The sequence below is a fragment of the Balearica regulorum genome, chromosome 15, assembly GCF_011004875.1.
Source record: "Balearica regulorum gibbericeps isolate bBalReg1 chromosome 15, bBalReg1.pri, whole genome shotgun sequence".
NCBI lineage: Eukaryota > Metazoa > Chordata > Aves > Gruiformes > Gruidae > Balearica > Balearica regulorum.
Window position 1 is genome coordinate 13,913,719 of NC_046198.1, and position 20,719 is coordinate 13,934,437.

The following is a 20,719-nucleotide window of genomic DNA, read 5'->3' on the forward strand; positions in this document are numbered from 1 at the left end:
GGTGTATCAAGAGCTACTTCTTCACAGATGCTGCTGGTGTTCAGCCTACCTGGCCGTCCTCATCCAGGTTGCCGAGGGTGAGTTGCACCCCTCGCACCCATCAAATTCACTGAGACCACCTCCATGGTCTAAGCAGCTCCTATTCCTCAAGGGTGGGGGGAAGCCCGGTTGGGAAGTCTGCAGGAACAGGATTTGAATCTTGTGGAGAGGAAAGGCGAGGTGGGCTCCCCGCAACTCGGGCTAGATGTCCTGGATGCTGACATTCAGTAAGGGAGAATGTACGTGGTGCTGGGACATAGCGCAGGTAAGCGTTTGGCATGCAGGCACCTCGTTAGCATAACGAGAGAGCATTGCTTTTTCATATTATAGTCAAATGTAAACTCTGGAGTTTGGATCTGCAGAAGAACACTTGTGGCCTTGTTGGCTATGGAAGTCTATTAGGTCTTTTCAAAGGTAGAAACAGCATGGAAACACCCAGTCTGAAGTTAAATTAAAGACATCTGGTTACAAAAAGCAACACATTTCAGCAGCGTTGCTGATCAGAGGCCCAGCTGGATTAGACACCTTTGTAGGGTGCCAGCCTTCCTTTGTAGCTTCAGGGCTTCTCGAAATAGCCCGTGCATAAAACTAAACAGCACAAACTTTCAACGCAATAGACTGAGCAATAAATTGGCACTTTGGCATCCTGGCTGGTTCAAAGCAAAATCGATCTGCCAACATCTTCAGTATTCAAATTCTTCTCCAAGTGGTCGTTTCTTCATCCTCCTCAAAAACTTTCACTGATAAATGATAGCATTTTCTTTCAGTATCACTGTATGGAAAGCCAGGACATTTTCATACATTTCTGGTGTCAAAAGTCTTGTTGTTTTTATTTTTTTAATCGTTGCTAGCTTTGAGCTAGGCCTCAAAATTATACAGACTTTTTTTATTACATTAGTAAGTATTTGAATTCTCATAGCAGCTTTTTGTAGCTTGTCTAATTCTTCTTTCATTAACACTGTAATATTCTGAGTATAGCTAGTATAGGTATGACCCAGCACTGCTGAAACTATAGAATTTTTTGTATTGACACCCAGAGCAATATTGGGGTATATTGATGCTCCACTAGCTGTGTACCCATGACTAGGTGTTACTGTTGTAGTACTGAACAAAAGAATTGAATCTTCTAGATCAAGCTTGAAAGGATTTGCATTGCTTATCTTGGTGAGCAGTAAAATCTCAGCTCTAGCTGAGAACCACCTCAGAACCTAGTCTTCTCCCAACAACATGGAATTACAGTCACAAGCAGTGATTTCAGCCTGATTTCAATCTACATGCTCTTCATATCCCTCCTTTGAAATGCAATAATTACTTTAAGAAATTAATTTTTTCCTTTGTTCTTAATTGTTTAATCTCTTCTATTTTCTTCTTTGAAATGCTAGGGGGGGAGAACTTTTGAAAGTTTTAAAAGCTGATTTAAAATAAGCAAAGCAATGAAAATGTGCTACTAGTTGCAACTGAGCTTGAATCTGTGCCTTGGCAGGAGAACTCTGTACCGCAGTTGGATGTTACGTGGTGTAATGGTAAGGCAGAAGAGAAGTGACCATATTTGCTTTTCTGGGTCTGGTGGCATATCCCTCATCTGATCATCAGAAAGCGTTTATATAAATGGATTGTTGCCAACTTTTGAAAAAGATTTTACTTGCAGCTGGCTTCTTACATGATTTTCATACAGACTATGGGGCCCTCTTTATCTCCTTGTACCCCCCAGGATGTTCTTCATGGGAGGGAGGCATGACAGTTGTTTTCATTTTCCCTTTCCCTTATTTCTGGTCTGGGCATCAGTGTGACCAGAATTAAGTGCAAGAAAAGATGGACATCTGGAGAGGAGATGGGACTTCAGCACAGCATTGGGATAGCATTTAGCTGTATATACCTTGCAGGAGCAGAACAGATTGGCTGTGAAGGGCTCAAATTCTTCGTTTTATTTTTCTTCTGTGATAATTCAACTCCCTCTTTGTCTTCTTTTTATGAATGTATGTAAAATAAAAAGCACGTTTAGCTTAATAATATAGTAATATTAGCTGTGGGCTTTCAAGCCTACTGCTGACCTTTTTGTTATTACTGAAAACAACAGAAAGTTCTCAGCATATTATTACTGCTTTATTTTTTTTTTCACATCAAAATGCAATTTTACTGCAGGCAGGCTAATTCAGATACCAGCAGCTAAATAACTGTAGTAGAAAAAGAATTTTTTTAAAAAATAAATTGTAAAGGGTTTTTTTCCCCCCAGTGGAATGCTGGTGGCATTTGCAGGTAGGTTGGGTCTATGAAAAGTGGGCAAGGTGAATCACAGCAAGATACTCTACGTGTATTGTACCGTATATGAGAGAGATGAGCTCTACTGATGACCCGCTGTATGATTTTTGAGGCATTGTTACAATTTTCTGGGTCAGCTTTCCTTTCCACTTATCATCCGCCTCATCTGTTTACACTCGAAGCTCTTCAAGGGAATGTCTCGGGTTGGGTTTGAACAGTGCCTGTAGTGGGGGAGGAAGGGGATTTCTGGCTTGGCTGAAGCTTCAGGACGCAAACAAAATATAAAACGTTACAAATAATGGCAAGTGATAAAAGTACATATAATAAAAGATACGCTGTGATAAACATTTTATGTAGATTTTATCAAAGCTTTGCTTTGAGGCACAAAGGCCCTTTCCTTTGACTTTATAAATACTTTCTAAGAAAATTCTGTGACCTGTGTACTTTGCTGTACAGATACAATCTGTCCTTATATTGGACATCAGGACAAAAATGGGACACTGAGAAGCACATTTATTTCTTCCTGCATGTGTGATTCCTAAATCTAAATAAAAAGCCAAAAAAAAAAAAAAAAGCCTCCTCCCCTCACCTTTTCACAAGTCTTTAGTCATTATACTGCATCTAAACCAGATGGAAGAATATATTAAAAATTGTTTTTAAACCACAGATTGAGAAATGGTGCCAGGATATTCAACCAAAAATGTGGCACTGATTCTAAAATCTGTTGACAATTTTAGAAAGTTTTCTTCTGGCAAAAGAGCTCCATTAATGTCTCTTCTCCTCTTCCAGGAAAATAAGGAAAACCTTTATCTGAGTCATAATTTAATTAGCTTCCAAACTAGATTTGAGAATATCAGTATAAATATATTAACTTTCTCCAGGAACTGGAGTTGGGAGATAAACAGTCATCCGTAATGCGAGAAAAACAATTAAAAATAAAGGCTATGACTCTCTCTTATATCTATATTTTGAGTCCTGCCACAGATTAGTGTGTCTTAAGATTTTAACTACAGCCAAGTCTTTGAAAATCTATTTAGAATTTAACTTTTTGATATTTTTTTCCAAATGAGGAAAATCAGCATCACGCGTGCTTGAAATGCAATTTCCTCTTACCTTGCACTAAGCACCGCAACGCACCACAAGGCAGCTTTCTGGGCATGCAGGCATTGACAGACATTCAGAAACTATCTTTTTAAAAGTAAATTCGTTTTAAATGCCCCCGAGAGAAATAGAAGAAATTCTGAATACCCCCAATAAAAATAAACACTTTTACATTTCCCTTTAAATAATTGTATGTGTTATAACTGGACAAAAAATTATTATTCCTACTTCACTATATGCACTATAGGGCATATATAAAACTCCCATCCACATCCATATATTTTTTTATATATCCATATAAAGCCTCTATCCATAAAATGGCTCTTCTCCCACAAGAACGAGCTTATGCCAAATTTCTGCTCCTTTCCAGTGGTTCCAGGGAGCCTCTTTGAGGTGCTGGGTTCCCGTGCTCACCTGTTGGCCATATGTAGCCATACGCTCACTGCTCAACTGCCTTTATAGCAGCGCTCAGGGTTTCCAAATTCAGCCCTTATAAGGGCAGCGAGCTTGCCTTAAACAGAAGTGCGTGGTGTTTTAAAGTCACCGCTATTGCATGGATTGCATTGTGAAATTGTACAGCAAATCGCTTGAGTGCCAAGGAAGGCTTTAAATATCTTTAAGGGTTCTCTCTCTTTTTTTTTTTTTTTTTTTTTTTTTTTACAGTGTGGTTGCTCTTTATTGAGGAAGCACCTGTTACCCACGTTTTATGGGTAGGGCAGTGAGTGCAGAAATGATACCTTTTGCCCTGTTTGCAGAGCACTTGGGGAATACGTTTAACTTGATTCCTGCAAGCCTTAATCATGTGCTGTAACTTCTGCCGTAACTTCTATTCAGCCTTCCGTGTGGGAGACGTAGAAGAACATAGGTGATCCTTAAAGACCGTAGGTGATCCTTAAAGAAAGGTTTCAGGGTGATGAATAACCGAGTGTATCAGAACAGAAAAGTACCCAGATAAATGGGGTGAGAAGAATGTGACAATTTCTGTATGGTGTTGGCAGTACACCGCTTTTAACGTTTTTCCATAGATCTTTTCAGTGTAGCCCTGAATATGGTGTAATTAACCAGATCTGTTTATCTGTCCCTCCTCTGAGATTCAGTGAAGCTTGACACATTAAGACGTAAGGGTCCTCATGGGTAAACCGCAAGAGAGCAGGAGGAGGCTCCACGCTGACCTGGTCCTCAGGGCTGGAGAAACCTTTCAAATGAATTCCTTGATGCTAAGCCTGGAATGTATGCTGGCAAAATCTAAATGTGGCATCACTCTGCTTTACTGTGGATAGGTATCCAAGCCGGAGGGTGTATCACAGGTAGGCTGCACAGTCAGTGGCCCAAAATTGGATGCAGATGTCCCTGCATTTCATGTGCGGCAGTGCTCTCGTGTCCTCTGGAAGCTTACCAGCAGTCACATGTCTGTCTGTCTTTCTGGTTTCTTAAGACTTGTCTCCTACCCAATAATCTTTTCACTTGAATGAGTAAAATGGTTGGTTCTCAGCACAGTGCTTTTCTACCCGTAGGAGATTGTGTGATAATTGAGACAGCTTCGTAGTGTTTTGTCCTGGCCAGCAGGCTAAGCAGAGGCATTGTGTTGTCTTCCTGAATCCAATTTGTAACAATAATGTTTTTCTCTTACTGGGTTTCTGGAATCAATTTGACTACTTTCCCTTTGCCTTCTCTTTCTGCTAGGACATCCCAGGGAGCGCTCTGCCCTGCGTGCTACCAGTTGTCTTCTGTTTGCCTACGTACTCTGCGCCAAAAATGTCCTGGGTTTGTCACACTGTTGAGATGGGACGTGGTTAAGCATTTTAAAGGCAAATTACATCTGTGCTGAGCAGCTGGGGAGGTGCAACTCAGTCCTGTTTTGGGAATCGATTTGTGTGAGAGAGATTACTTTAAAGTAGAGGCTAAAAGTCATTTATGGGGTACATCAGTGAGAATCTCGGGCAGTTTTTCTACATGAGACTCTCATGCTAAAACCCAAAAGCCCAAATGTAAAATTCCCTAAGCCGCTCGATGCATTTGATTCATTTCCTCTGTATCTTCAATTTCAAAGCCATTTAGGACGATCATTTGCACAAACATAAAAGTTCTCTTTAACTAAAGTCAACCGATGTATGTTTTCAATGAGCTAGAGCTCGTAAGAAAGATTCAAACATTAACTGTGTAAAGAAGGCAATTAGTGTTTGTACAATATATTGAAAATTAGCCCTAGGCATACTGGAAAAATACATGTTTTATACATGTATATTTTTCATCCAATTCCATAGTTTATATTAGATGTGGACATAGATACTCCTAAAGGCTACCAAAGTAATTCAAACCATGAAAGAGGTTGTGATTGTCTAGAAAAAGGTTTTTTTAAACTCTAATGTAGTTGGTCTTACTCTGTATATTTAATCACTCAAAGGAAAAGCCTTTTCTACTGCTGTAGTATGTCAAGGAAGCTTATCTGCAGATAAACAGCAAAATGAGACCTCTTTTGTGTTACAAAGCTTTAACTTTTGTAGTTTAAAAGTTGAACATTTCTAAAAATGTACTGATTATGTCATTCTGATAAAAGCAGATACCCTTCTCGCTTTGTCATGGAGTGATACTTTCCATAGGTTTTAAAGCTGTTGTAGGAGCAGGAAAAAAAAAATCATAGGAATCAGTGGAAAAGTTGTATTTTAATAACTGTTGGGGGGGTCTAATTACAGGGAGCCACGGCCACGTTATCTGCCTTAAAGATTGCGCATCCATTATCGTGAGTGTTTTGCCCACAGTGTGATAGGAATTAAGGTCAAGAGAAGGACCCTTTTCCTGAAGGCGGGGGGGAACAGGAATTGATGCAACCATGGCTAGAGTACCAGTTAAAACCTTGGGAGCATTTTCTGAAAATATGAGTACCCCCATAGTCTATTAAGGAAAACACGACTTTTTTTTTACCATGCTTATTCAGCATTTGATTGTAATAGGACAGAGTGCAAACCTAAAGAACCGGTTTGTGAGGGTCCAGTGCTATAATGGCCACAAACGTACTTTCTGCCATTGATGATGTTAAAGTATTTGTTGTTTATATGAATTATTATGGTGTATATAGAGTGAAACCTTTCAGGAAGAGTAGCTGAAGCTTTCAGGTTTTTTCTGCAAGAGAATTCAGTAGAGTGAAAGTCAACGTGGGATCTTAGATGCAGGAGTGTAGTGGCTTGCCTTAATGTGTAGAAGAGAGCATATGGTTTTGGTAATAGGCTAGTAAGAGCAATTAACCTTATAGTGCACTCATTTGTTGGTCTCAGTTGTTTATAAACTAGGTAATAAAGATATTTTAACATCCTATAGCTTTATAGGAGATTAGTGAAAACAGGCTGTATTTTTCAAGTTAATGCCTAACAGTACTCAAGTGATAGTGTGAGCGACAGAAACATAAAATTAGCAGAGAATAAAATATTCAGAGTACTATGTGGTGTGTCTAACCAACGAATATAATTGCAAATGTATAAATACATAGCGTAGTTTAAAGAAATAAAAACATGTGTTAAAGGTTTTCATTAGAAGAGGGACTGTTTTCACAGGATGCGGTCATAGATCTGTCATTCAGCTTGTTCTCGTCACCTTGCAAAGATTATAATGTAAACTGTTTCCAGGCTTATTTAACGTAAAAAAGAATTCTATGTTTACCTTCTTCTTGATGCTGTGCAAATAGACAGCATTTCTTAGAACATCTTCCATGTAATTGTTCAGAAGGATGAACCTCATAAAAGAATATGTTTCTTTTAACAGCAAGCACCACCATTGTCGTCTTTTGGGTTTTTTGAAGGAGTTGTAGAAGTGAAGTCACTTCCTGCAGAAATTCCAGTTTCTCAGTTAGGAGCTACTGCATGTGCCTGGCAAACAGGGAAATTGGGCACAAATGAGCAAGTAGCTTGCCCCACAAACTGCACCCACAAGAAAAACCCTTTTTATTTCATTCTCTGTCAGCTCCTTGCATTACAGGTGGTGTAATTTTGACAGTTGTTGTCCAGTTGGGCACCTTGCTGCAAAGGCAAGTGACATCAAAGGCTGAATGATCTTTATTTTGCAAGTACTTTGGTTTCTAGGTTGATGGTGATGGGAGAAGGATGGTTTCCCCATCATAACAATTTTTTATTTGATTCTGTAACTTTTGGCAGTCAGCTTTTGGGCTCCTACTTCTGTGCAATATTGGTTTTGCAAACTTATGCCTATGTATTGACAATGTCCCAAAGAGATCTCTAAATCAGTTCCTTTGTGGATTTAATTTGAGCATGTAAAATACGACATATTGTGGTTATTAGTGTTTTGTCTGTCCTTCCTAGTTTACTGTTATTTGTCTGATTTTTCCCTTATATGTTGGTTACAGACAGTTTAGTTAGTGATAACCCTAGTGAGTTGTTGATGCTTTTTCTTTATCCTGAATTTGAAAGTCAAGACAATAATTTTTTCCTTTTGGGTTTTCTGCAGAAGCTTCCGTGAAACCATTCTGTACTAATTTGTGGTCTTGGTTTTTTTCTCTTTCATTGAATTGACTGAACAATGTATTTGCTGGTGCAGCATTCACCGAATATGAGGACTCTTTTGCTTTATTAGACTTGACAGTGTTTAAACAATACTAATTCTCATACCCAGCTGGCTTTTCAATTGATTTCTGTGCTCTCTGTTGCTGTGTAAAGCAAGCTGGAACATTAAAGACATCTTGCATGCTACCCTCTGGAGACTTGTTTTTCTTTAGAGAAAAATCAAATAAGTGTAAAATTTGCTGGTTTTTCTTCTCATATTTTCTTCTGGATCTTTAAATGATATTTGGTTATACTGGCAAATTTTGTACATGTTAAGATGTTAATTTTCCAGCACATACTTTTAAAAAGCAGTCTTTTAGTGAGATTTGCTAGTTTGCTCATAGAAATAAATAGGTCGGTCTCTTCATCTAAATCAGAATATACCAGCTTTAAAATTATGTTTAAGATGTACGTAAATGTGCCATTTTGCCCAGCTAAAATTTGGTATATTTAAAATGTGTTTGCTAAACAGTCAAAGAACATTTGGAGATGTTAATAATTTGTTTTACCCGCTCCCTTTTAACGGCATTGAAGCAGCCTGATGTTCTGAGCTAAATATTGGAATTAGAATTCCTGGGGAGAGCGAGACATAAAAAGCATTTTCTGTCCTGTAAAGGTCAATATTTAAGTCACACCTTTAAGCAAATCCAAGCCTTAAAACATATGCTCCTGAAAAATGGATTTTCAGTGCTCTGGAGAAGTTCACCTGGGATGGGCTTCAACCATTGCTGAGCTGACCATTCTAGCACTAGTTTCTCCTTCCAGTCCTCTAGAGGCTGCTTAATTTTATATTAATTTCAGTTTATTGGGAAGTATTAGCTTTCTGAAACCTAAACTTGATTCTTCATCCACTCCACCTCCCCAAACACTCAGGTAGCCCTGCAGGATTTGGGGCTCTTGGTTGTCGTGGATCAAATGAGGGCAATGACCCCTCCTAGAGGACTGCTCAACGGTGAGGAGGGAGACTTGATTTTTAACTTCAGGGAAGCAGTGCTTTCTGAAGAAAATTTATAATATTCTTGGCTATAATGTCTTCCTATAATCTTTTTGCTTTTTGCATGGAAGCCAGGTAGCCAACTCTCGTGTTCTTTTTTGCCGCTTGTACAAAATGTGCGCTGGTATCTGTTTCACATAATGTCATGAAACTGCACGTCGTGCATACAAAGTCACTTGGGAGTCATTGTAGGAAATATTGTATAAATAATGAATATTTCGATCACACAGTATTTCATTTAAGCTTTTTTAAAAATTTATTTATTTTTTTATTTACTACAGCTGGTCTGAAAACCCAGAAGAATGGAAGTTTCAAAAGACAAGACAAACCTGGCTTCTCTTGCACATGTATGATAAAGAGAAGGTTTGTATTAATGCTGCTTTTTCTCTGAACAAAAATTATATAAAGTTTTATACATTATTTATAGCTATTTTTTATTAACCAAAAGTTGCTAGTACTAGCCATGCACTTGTCTAATATTTTAAAAATAATTTATAAATAAATTACTATGTTTTTAACCAAAATGGTGAATCATTTTAATTACTTATAATTATTTTTTAAAATTTTGTTGGTGATCATTCTCCTGTGTATCCTAGATTTTTCTATTTGATAAATGTCAGGCATAAATAGAGCAGATACATGTTTTATATAAATCTGGAGCTTACTGAGACCTTGAGTCATATCCTTAATTTGAATTTCTGAATGTGGAACCCAATACTGTAAACCACGATTCTCATATTGCTTCAGATATCTCTGGCTCCATATAAGATGTACAGCCATATTGCCAAGATGTTAAAATAGCTTTCTCATTAAAATATAAGTGAAACCTGCTGTTGATTGTAAAAAGCATCAAGTATAACCAGAAGCTAGGTTTGCATTATTACTGAAATCCATTCATTTCATAACTTAAAAACCAACATATATTGAATTTCCAATAAGCATCTGACCATCGTGGTATTTAAGGGGGGAGTTTCAGGTCATTCATTTGGTTGTGTAATAGAACAAACATCAAGCCATTTGCACTGTGCCTTGTTTATTGATTCGTTTAGTTGACATTCAGTTAGTTTTTGCTGATTTTTTTGTGTGCAAACATTAAGCACTTAAGCATGCCAATCTTCCTGACCCAAATTACTCAGCAGCTCTTAAGCCAATCACCTGACACAGGGTGTTACCTTTATGATTAAAAATACTTTTAGAGAACCAGATAATTAAAAGCAGCGATTTATGAAGGCAAAAATATTCACGCAGTGTAATACTTTAAAACAATTAGTTGCTGAATACGTGGGATTGTAGGTATCTAGGTTGTTTGCATCATCTTCTATTTTTAAGTTTCTCCTTTAAAAGTCTTTAGCAACCTTTCAGAATCAATATATGCTCTTTAAAGCTACCTAGAAATTGTTTCTCAGGCAGAAAGATGTTTTTGCTTTTTTACCTGTTTACTTTGGGGTTTGTGTTGAAATATTCTGGGAAATTATTGACTGTAAGCACCATTTGGTTTATGTATCAAAACACAGCTTAACTCCTTAGTTCTCAACACTGAAATGAAACTGCCTTTTTACTTTTTTAAAATCTGATGAAAGTGTTACAATTTATTTAAATTCACATATTTTGTAATGTAATAATCAGAGATTATTAACATCAGCATCCAGATTCGGTAAAGTTAGTAGAAGTGCTTGAGTGCTTATAATTAAGCATATGCTGAAGTCTCTCTCTTCATCGGGACTGTAGGGAGGGCAGACCAGCTCCTTTTGAATATTTTTTTTTATACTCCAATTCAACTTCCTGTCCATTACAGAATAAAATCTGTTTGATATCCAAGCATGACTAAAATACAAAAGGAGACATGAGTTTCTTTCCTTCCTAAGCCACGTCTTTGATCTCATGGTGTCACTTGGATGCCCACTGAAAAGCCATGCAAAGGAGTGAATTGAGTTTCCTGCACTGATAGGCCTGTCTGTAAGGAATAAGTTGAGGCTTTAAAGCCCTTTGCAACATGAGAGGTTTTTTTGAGTCCCTTTAAAATCTCTCTGGTTGTTGGCTGACAGCTTCCAAGCCAAGCCCGTATACCTACAGCATACAAACGTCTTCAGGATCTTGTATAAAATAAACACGAGATTGTTTGTTGCTCTTTGTCATCTGGCACGGCATTTTCTAGAAAGTAACTTCAACAGCTGTCTCCAGCTTCTGGACTGCAAGAACTGGGGGGGTTCTGAAGCTTCCTCAGAAGGTAACTGAGAAAAACGACGGCAGTAAGCTGAAGTTCTCTGTGCCGGTATCTGATTTTGCTTTGCAAAATACGTGGGCATCCGCAAGTCTGAAAAGTCTGAAACCCTTGAGTCACATAGTAGAATTTAAAAGCAGTAACTGTTCTTTTCTTACCACCGTTCTGTAGTGTTTTCCCCCTCTCCCCGATGTCGCGTAGCTCCTGAGCGTTCAGGAGCTGACGGGATTTCACTTTGGGATGTTTCCATGTTACTCGGCTCCAGTGCATATCAGCTAGTTAGAACAGAGGCAAGGTTGGTGTGCGAGAGAGAAAAAGAAACAAGAAGGCGGCCAAAACAGTTTAACAAAAGACTAATAATTAAATCCCGTAAGCATCGCTTCCCCTTGCCAGAGCCATGGTGGGAGATCTAGAGATCCAATTTCAGGCCTGACCAAAAGCTGATCTTAGGGAAGGATCGTGTTCCTTCTTGTAAAACCTCGCCAAGAGTCCCTGAAATTTCAGCTCTTATACTACTGTGTTTTAAGAATTAAAATTTGGATTTCATTAGCTTTTTGCCAGCACTTTCTATGTTCTGTTGTCCAGTCATTGCTATGGCTCTGCTGTATGTGTAAGTTGGGAGGAAAAAATATGATATTCTTTTGCCTACATGGTTCTGTACTGTAAATGTAATAGATGTGCTAAAGAAGAAATCAGTCTTTTTGAACACTCGAGCACTTATCCTTAGGACCAAATGCTTAACGCTTTCTAAGCTTCAGGCAGCCACATGTCTGTCTGCACATTTAGTATTTCCAAGTTTAGAGTAGGCTTTTAATTGCCCCTTCAAGCACTTTGCTTAAATGATATAATAATAGCTGTAATTCCACACAGTGAGATATGACTGTACCACGAGGTCTGAGAACAAGAGGTGTAAATTATGTAGATAATTTGGCTAAGGTTTGAAACAGAAATGTTGCTGAGCTTTAAAAAACCAGTACTGAGCATCTGCATTACAGGAGCACTATCATGCTGAAATTGTTTTACGCCTGAATGTTTTTGTCTGTTATTAGTACCAGTTTACTGTGAGTAAAAAGGTTTCAAATATAGAGACATTTTTCGTTATGTTTAAATGTTTGATTCATATATTATAGCAACACTTCATATATCATCCATTTCAGTGTTAGTCACTGTAAAATTAATATTTTTTTGTATCTGTATTGTTTCTTTAAATCAAGAGTGTTTGTGTGAAGAATTAGAAGGTTTTTCATAGCGTATAAGTTATGAGGCTGAATGCAGCCTTTAGCTTTGATTTATTGCTTTGTAATATCCTGATTGATGAAGGCAGTGTTAGAATATTCTTTCTTCCTCTTCTTTTGGAGTGATAGAAGTTTTAGTGATCAAAGTTATGCTGCCAAATGTCGATGGAGAAATAAGTTGTAAATTAAGTATCTGTTGAAGCTCTGTCTTCTCTGAAATGTTGATACTTTGCAGAATTGAAACAGCCCTCCAATAATTAGTCTCCAATCCTTTAAATACTTACGTATGTGTTGAACTTGACTCATGTCGAGTATGCCTTTTAAAGTTATATGTGTAAAGCTAAACATGGAGAAAAATATTTGCAGGATTAGGTCATTTTAACATCTCCTGATTCACAGCAAAAATACTCTCTTATTGGCTGAAACCTGTTCCACAGATATACAACATAAAGTTAAGATATGCTTCAGCATAGATCTGTTCACCTAATACTTTTGAAAATACATTGGTTTGAAATATGGAATAAATCATTCAAAAGTCTCTGCTAGGTTATTGCCGAGATTATTTAATGTAGTGATCATTGAAATTGTATGTTTTACCAGATAAGCTAAAATTTAACCTATGACTAGTTAATTAGGGAGTGAAAGGAGGGTAATGCAACTGTAGGTGACTAAACTGCTTTTAATGTTAGACATGTTAGTAGAGCCTATCAGTTTTATTCAGCATGATTTAAAAATTATTTCCATATGTCTGAATTCAATTTGTTTTTCAAATTAAATTCTATTCCTTTGTATCAGCATTCTGTCAAAGCGCTTGATGGTGGGTGGTATCTCATCTCAGCAAAGAGATAATTTTGGGTAGGGGCGAGGGTAATTCCAGCAAAATTCTTTCCTCGGACATCTGCATGCAATTCTCACTGAATTTAGTAAGGTTTGCATACATGTTTCCAAAAGTAGGATTTGGCTAGTGGGTTTTTTTTCTTCCAGCAACCCTCACAGCCTTGAGCTCACTGTCAGGGAGTGTTTGCATTTGCTGATCAGCATTTCCACATCTGCTTAGAATTTCCTCTCAGATGCTTTGCCCATCTGAGCACATGACAGTCCTCTCACCACGGTCCATCCCTCCCGGCAGCTTGAACCTTGGCAAGAAACACTTCCACTCGGAGGTGGGCATTGGCAAACAGAAAAGCCCATGCAGTTCTCCTAATTATCTTTCAGGTGATGGCTTGACATGGTTGTGAATGAGTATTGAGACAAAAATAAAGCAGGTTTTTTTTTTTTTCTTCCCTGTTTTTTTTTTTCTTTAAAGGTTCCAGACGAGTATTTCACCATTTTACTGGATTATCTGCAAGGGCTTCAAGGCGGTGCACGAGACATAACTGTGCAGAAGGCTGAAGCTTTTATGAAGGAATTGGATGATTCCGATGCAGAAGACCCAAACCTGTTGGAGAAGTGTGAGCGCATACGACAAGTTCTGCAACTTCTGTCCTGAGGGTATTTTTGTGTCTTAATGGTTGTCTGGTGGAGAGGAGGATAGGGTGTCCTCTACAGAGACTATAAATTAGTTGTAAAGACACATTTTCTAATAATCCTAATATTAAATTTTCAGATTTTGTACTCATAACTGTTTCCAATTGCAAATATTTATCATGTTTTGAGGTGATGAAATAAAAATATCATACTTGGTCCATAGAAGTGCTATTTTGATTGAAAGTAATCTTACTGCATATCTTTAGGAAAATAAACCTCTCTTTCTTGTTAGTTTTTTCCCACCTCCCTATACTGGTAAATAAGAGGAGCTTTGCAGTTCTTGTTAAGAAGCGCAAAGGAACCAACAAAAAGCCTGGAGGGTCTTTTACAATGGCAGCTTTTAAAATGAGCGTACAGTACAGTGCTTGCTCAGCCAGCTGTAATCTATCACTTTCAGCTTTAGAAGTATGTCATTTGGATTTGGGAAAGATCATTTTCAGTCTGTTGAACACGGATTGTATAACACAGTCGCTTATTAGTACTTCATGCAGTGATCTGGAGATACCATCAGCTTTGTTAGTTTTCCTTTTATATTTTAAAGTTTTCAAATGCTTTATGGCAATTGTTTAGATATTCAGATAGTGCACAGATGGGAACAGATCAAATCCTTTGACCATATGTAGTGAAATCATCCGATGGTACCTAAACTTACCCTTCGATGAGCAGTGCTGTGCGGCAACGTTTTGTATCTAGCCTGCCAATATTGCATTTTCATCCTTCTCTTGTAACTGGCATCCAAAAGAGTTAATTTGTGTTCATTTGCTTTGACGTCTCCTATGAACGTGCTGAAAATGAGGCTTTCAAGTAAAAACCAAGGACATTAATTACTCAAAAGTTGGATGATTGGCTTATTAAATAACACTTGTGTTCAGACAGCATTCTTGACCTGATTCTTTAATGTTTCTGCAAACATTGTTCATACTTTATTAATAACAACTACATGAAATGTGTAGTGTTTTAGAAGAGTGGCTGTCTTTGGGAATTACGTCTTTAATTTGGATGGATGAAGGAGGGGAGGATCTACGGATATGCAGGCCTAATTTTTCAATAAGAAGCGTTTCAGTGGATTTGACAGCCTTCACAGTCATGGATTACTGCAAATCTTTAAAAGTATGAAAAATATTACTAGTAACAAATAACTTATGCTTTCTGACGTCTGGAAGATGATGTTTTCAACCAAAAAAGTCTAGAGACCAGCATGCCCTGCTCTAACATCAGAACTCTGGTGGAGGTTTACGCAATGGTGAGCAGAATGCAGCGGCAGCGGCCAGCCTCTCCGTTGAGCTGCCGATGGTTCGCCAGCAGCTCAGGTGCTATTCCTGTACCATGGGGCAACAGTTGGATGGGGGCTGCGGGGGATGCATGCCGTGTCGGAGCTTTTCTGAGGCCCAAAGCTGTATAAAACTGAGCTTCCAGCACAAACGTTGGTGAAAAGGGTCTGTAATAAAAAATGAACTAGTGAAAGATCTTCGGTCTTATGTTTTATGTCTCGAGACTATGCAGCTGAGAAAAACTACTGTCACTCCAGGCAGAGGCCGATTCTTTTTTCTTTCCATCGGGAATAAAAAAGGAATTTCTCAGGAATTAAGTTTTCAAAGTGTCTTTGTGTGTTTATGATTGCATTTGAGGTGTCAGAGAAGACTTGGTGCTCTCTGAGATATTTGAAAATCGCCACTGTTGATTTCTCTATCGCACAAAAATGTAGGTCCTTGCTGTGCACTTAATATACCTTCTCGCTTAAAAGCACAAGCACATTGCAACCATATTTTGGAAGAGATTTGTAGAAAGGATTGTAAAGGTAAGATCCAGGCAAAAAAGATGTGAACCTTTTAGGATTTTGTCAGATTTGGCAAGATTTGCCTTTCTTGGACCTTGATTCTGACCATGTGCAAATGTTGACAAATCTGTGAGAAGAGAGGCTTTGTAGATCAAGAATGTCATATTTCTTTTTATATCAATGCATATTAAAAGCACATAAGGCCTGCCAATCTGGAGTCCACGTGAACAATAACATTTGGAAAAGAACCGTTGGAGCCTCTCACCAGTACAGTAACAGACCTCTGCGAGTGAGGTCCTGCTCTGCTCTCCTCTTCCTCAGCTGCAGTTCCAACTTTCCCTTCAGTGCCATCAATTGCTGGGTGAAGGACATGGTCTTCAGCCTCCACTTCTTGCAGTTATGGAAACGAAGGTAATGGTTGCTACGGTTGGGTTGGATAGAGAAAAGGAAGTGTGATGTCTTCTGCCACGTGTCTCTTGGTGTATGGTACTGTTCAATGGTCAGTGGTGTCTGGAAATTGGGTAAAAAGCTTGAAAAACTTCTGCTTCGTCCTGTTACTCTGTATGTCTTGGGTTTCAAAGCTGAATATGAAATATTGCAAGTGTTGTCTTATGTTGTAGTGAAAATAAGAAAGGACGCTTAATTGCGTTTCTCTTTTTTACTTTGCCCCTCTTCTTAAAGAATCTGCAACTGGTTGGCAAACAAGTCATCTTCAAAACACCCACGAAATGCAAAAGCAAACACATTTTTGGGAGAAACGTATTCCTAGGCCCATTTTAAAGACAAGATTGCGAGGACCCAGACAGGTTACCCAACACAGCATGCAAATGCAATAACATCTCTGGCAATCAAATTCCGTCTTTTCCGTATGCTAGCCACCAGGCCAGCTTCTGCTTCCTGCTCAGCTTGGCATTTTAATCGAGGGATTTACATTGCGGGATGAATAAATATAGGAAGATTTCCTCCATCGTGTATGATATGTTTAAAATTATTAAGTGTATAATCAGTTATTTAATTCCTGTAGCTGGACAGAGCTGTACAGCAGATGTAATCTGGGACTTCATTCACTTTATTTTGTCATTTGGTCACGTAGAATTTTCAAATCTCAACGTTCCTTGCAGATTAGGCAATCATATGGTTACAGATAGGTCTCTGCCTCTGTTTAAATCAGTCTGCTGTGTTAATAAAAATTGCATCCAAGGTTAGAAGTAACAGTGTGTACAGACTGACAAATTACATCTTCATCTGCCTCCTCTAATTGTCTTCTAGTTGAGTTAATCTGTATTGTGCAGCTCTGGCTAGAAGAATTCGTATCCTAAGAGAATGCTGAAGTCAGGACTTCTAGGCAAAATAAAGGAACATTAATTACTTAGAATTGCTTAAAGCTGGAACTGTGCCTCTAATGGAAGCACTAATTACTCAAAATTTGTCAATGTAAAAAGTTCCCTTTAATTTGGCTGATCCTTGCTGTGGATTGTATATCTTCTTGGTTCTCTGCTGTCTGCCCACAATTTTAATTTGTTATCACCATTGTAACATTACCGAGTAAATGAATTCTCTGTTCTTATTTGGAAAGGGTGTATCGTAGTTGTTGAATGAATAGTTTATTTCCTTATTTTATCTCGCTGGAGAATAGCTCTACTGTGTTTCTGTTTGCTTTAAAGCAAGGTGACTCTTGGCTCATCTCCCCTCATTTCAGATAGCTTAGAAATGCACTTCTTTGGTTTGAGCTTGGGGTTGGGGGGGTTGGTTGGTTGTTTGGGTTGTTTTTTTTTTAAATTTTCCCACTGAGTAAGGCAAGTAGCAAACGTTAAAATCTACTCACATTTCTGCAAATCAGTGTCGGAAAAAAACAGTCATAAAAGAGATTTAAGTTGCAAAGTCAAGCGCTCAGAAAATTAGAAAACATAAGGATGGAAATTGTCTGTGTAATTTTAATTTTACTCCTTCACGCGTATGTAGTATGATGCAACCTCTAACTATGTCATCAGAACTGCATTTTCCGTTGTGTATAACTGAGAAGTCATTTATTCAGTGTTTCCCTTGCAGTTCTGCTGCTATTCCTCTTTTCAAAATTTGGGTCTACAAAGTAGTACTAAAGCTAGAGAAATAACTTTGCTGTGCGGATTTGATCCTGCAGAGGAGACACAAGTTGGAACTTTCCTGTTCCTTTAGTGTAGGAACTAGTCAGAGATGTTTCATCACAAATGTTCCCTTTAAAACATGTTTTAATGTTCTGATTCATTTACAGTCAAAATACTGAGTTGATGTTACTTAATTTAAATCCAGTTTTGTTGACATAAAACTTTCCAGTGGCTTATTCTGGTTTAGCCTTTGGTTTCCTTTTATGTCTTCCTTTCTGTACAGCTGAATGAGCTGGTTATTTCTGTCCCTGCAAATAGAAATATTAGTTGTTTACAGTGATTCCAGTCATAAAAGGACACAACAACATGTCCTTGCCTTTGCAGGACAAGCTCATTTCAGCAGTGATTTATAATTACATTCTATTTTAAATTCTTCGTAAGAACATACATAGTCAACAACTTAATAGGGTAAAAAATAATTATTTTTTTTTAAATATGGGGGGTTTTTTCCCTACAAGGAGGAGAGAATATCAAACTAAATAAAACTAATGAGTAAATGGTGGGGGAAGGGCAAAGCAAAACAGTGGTTTATCTTTCTTTGTTAAAGCTGAGTAAGAAGCTTGTGCTGCTAAGAGAGTTTGGCTGGTGTTACAGGCACAGAGGGAGGGCCCTTTGGTTAAAAACAGAACAACAGTCATACAGTTGCTCTTATTAATTATTTTTTTTCCCCCTACATGCAGAAAATTTTTGGCATTCCCTAACAAAACCCACGAAAACACCTACGTCAAAAAGTTAAATAGGTTTCAAAAATCAAATACTTAAAGGTCAAGAAATGCCACATGTATATAAATGGCCAGAAGAATTCAAATTCTACCTCTCTGTGCCTCCAGCCTGGAGTCTGAATGAAGGGGGATTGTGTTAGAAGCAAACAAGCAACCCCCCCTAAATTATGTGAGCACATAGTTAAAGATTGCCAGTTACTCTTCTATTCATAGGAAGGTGGAATTACATTTCCTGTTAGCTTTCGTGATTCAGGGTTTTTAAAGAAAGTTTGCTGCTAATTGAAATATCACATAGCCTTTTGCTGTGACAGCTTAAATCTATTCTCCTCGTAGTCTAACATGTATTTTATAAATTTGTAAGCCCTGGAACACAGGCTCTGTCACTCATTTGCTTATAAATAACTAGACCTAGCTCCAGCACTGTGAAAACCATCACTTACTGTCGAGCTCCTTTGGACCCCGAGGGAGGATGTTGACACTGTGTTTCCCTGTACTGGTCTAGAGGTACAACAGGCTTTGGCAGCATCCTTTGTACCAGCCAGGCTTTCTTAAGCTCCATGAAATTGCCTGAATCTGGCACAGTGATGGAATTTGCCAAGCGGGCAGCGGCGTTCATCTGTGAAGCACTTTGAGACGTGAGGCTGCGGGATCTCAGCTGCTCAGGATGTTCAGCACACAGCTTAATGCCTGCCTTGGCTTTGCTGCCCGTTTTCAGCCTGGGGCTGCTGAGACTTGCAACCGTTTTATTTGTCTGCTTTCTGTGGGCTTCATTTGACTAAACAAACTGGTTTAAAGCTATTTTGGCATATTGAAAGCTTAAGCTACAGCCATAGTGTTTCTCTGGTAGCATAGATACATGTAAATAGACTTTATGGATTTCACAAAGACAAGTACCCTTTATTAGAAGCAGAAGCTCTTGCAGCATCCTGGAAATGACTGGCCAGCACCCTGATTTACCTTGTTAAATAAGAGCGGTATTTCCGTGAGCTGTCACTAGTACGTGCTAGCAGATAGGCACGACAACAGCCAGCCAAGAAACCGTGTATGGGCATCCCACGTACCAGAGCGCAAGGATGAACGTCGGGAATGTCACCTCTTGAAGTTGCCTGGTTAAGGCAAAACGTCACCTGGCACAAATACTGGCTGCCATAAGGTTAAAAATAACAAATAGTATCGCTATTACATAAGGAAATATTTTGTCCTTGTTTAATGGGGCACTGTGATACACCGGAAAGGATAAATATGGAGCTGCTCTGAACTCTTATTTGTGGTTAGTGCTTAGGGCCAAACCAGCTGAAAATACCAGGGCTGATTGTAAGCAGGCCCCCGCATACAGACTGCTGGCGTGAAACAGCTGAAATCTGGGTGAAATTCCAGTGTCTAAGCCTGCTCGTCGGCAGCATCAAACCAGTTCACTGCGCTGGTGACATCTCAGCCTGGGGAAGGACTTCTGGTCCCTTTTTGTGATGATCGTGTTACTGTAACACAAATACAGAGTGTTACTATCTGTGCATTCAAAGCAGCCTGTAAACCCTCTGGCTGGCTGCGGTCCACGGGCCACGTTCTGCTGCTTGCTGCAATAAAAGAGATAACGGAGAAGCTGTTGAAGTTACTCTGGATAAAATTGAAACTCACCCCAGAAGGACGAACTGTTTTAACCCCACCTCACCTGCAGGTCGCTTCCAGTCCCACAAAGGAAACAGCTGCTTCAGTTTCAGTTAAAGAATTAATCAGAAATGGTATTAATGAGTCCTACACACTCCCTTCTCCTCCTTTTGATTATGCTGAACAGGAGACACTCTGTGATGAGACGGGCGGTAGCGTGGCCGAGCGGTCTAAGGCGCTGGATTAAGGCTCCAGTCTCTTCGGGGGCGTGGGTTCGAATCCCACCGCTGCCAGCACAGCTTTTTAAGAAAGACATGGAGCTGTTGGAACGAGTCCAGAGGAGGCCACGAAGATGATCCGAGGGCTGGAGCACCTCTGCGATGAGGACAGGCTGAGAGAGTTGGGGTTGTTCAGCCTGGAGAAGAGAAGGCTCCAGGGAGACCTTAGAGCACCTTCCAGTCCCTGAAGGGGCTCCAGGAAAGCTGGAGAGGGACTGGTGACAAGGGCAGGGAGTGACAGGACAAGGGGGAATGGCTTTAAGCTGA

The 20,719-nt window shown here is 39.0% G+C and overlaps 1 protein-coding gene and 1 non-coding gene across 5 annotated transcripts in view; both read left to right on the forward strand.

Moving 5' to 3' along the window:
• CHLSN (cholesin) overlaps nucleotides 1-15,511 on the forward strand; it is a 130,196-nt gene extending 114,685 nt beyond the window's left edge. For all 4 annotated transcript variants that reach the window (XM_075767691.1, XM_075767689.1, XM_075767692.1 and 1 more), the window contains 2 exons: nucleotides 9,225-9,306; nucleotides 13,706-15,511. In XM_075767691.1, the coding sequence (XP_075623806.1) occupies nucleotides 9,225-9,306; nucleotides 13,706-13,888 (265 nt within the window). In that variant the 3' untranslated portion in view covers nucleotides 13,889-15,511. The remainder of the gene's footprint in view (nucleotides 1-9,224; nucleotides 9,307-13,705) is intronic.
• A 4,874-nt stretch (nucleotides 15,512-20,385) lies between these two features.
• On the forward strand, nucleotides 20,386-20,467 carry TRNAL-AAG (transfer RNA leucine (anticodon AAG)). The gene has a single exon. It is a non-coding gene; the product is annotated as a tRNA-Leu (tRNA).
• The last annotated feature ends 252 nt before the right edge of the window (nucleotides 20,468-20,719 follow it).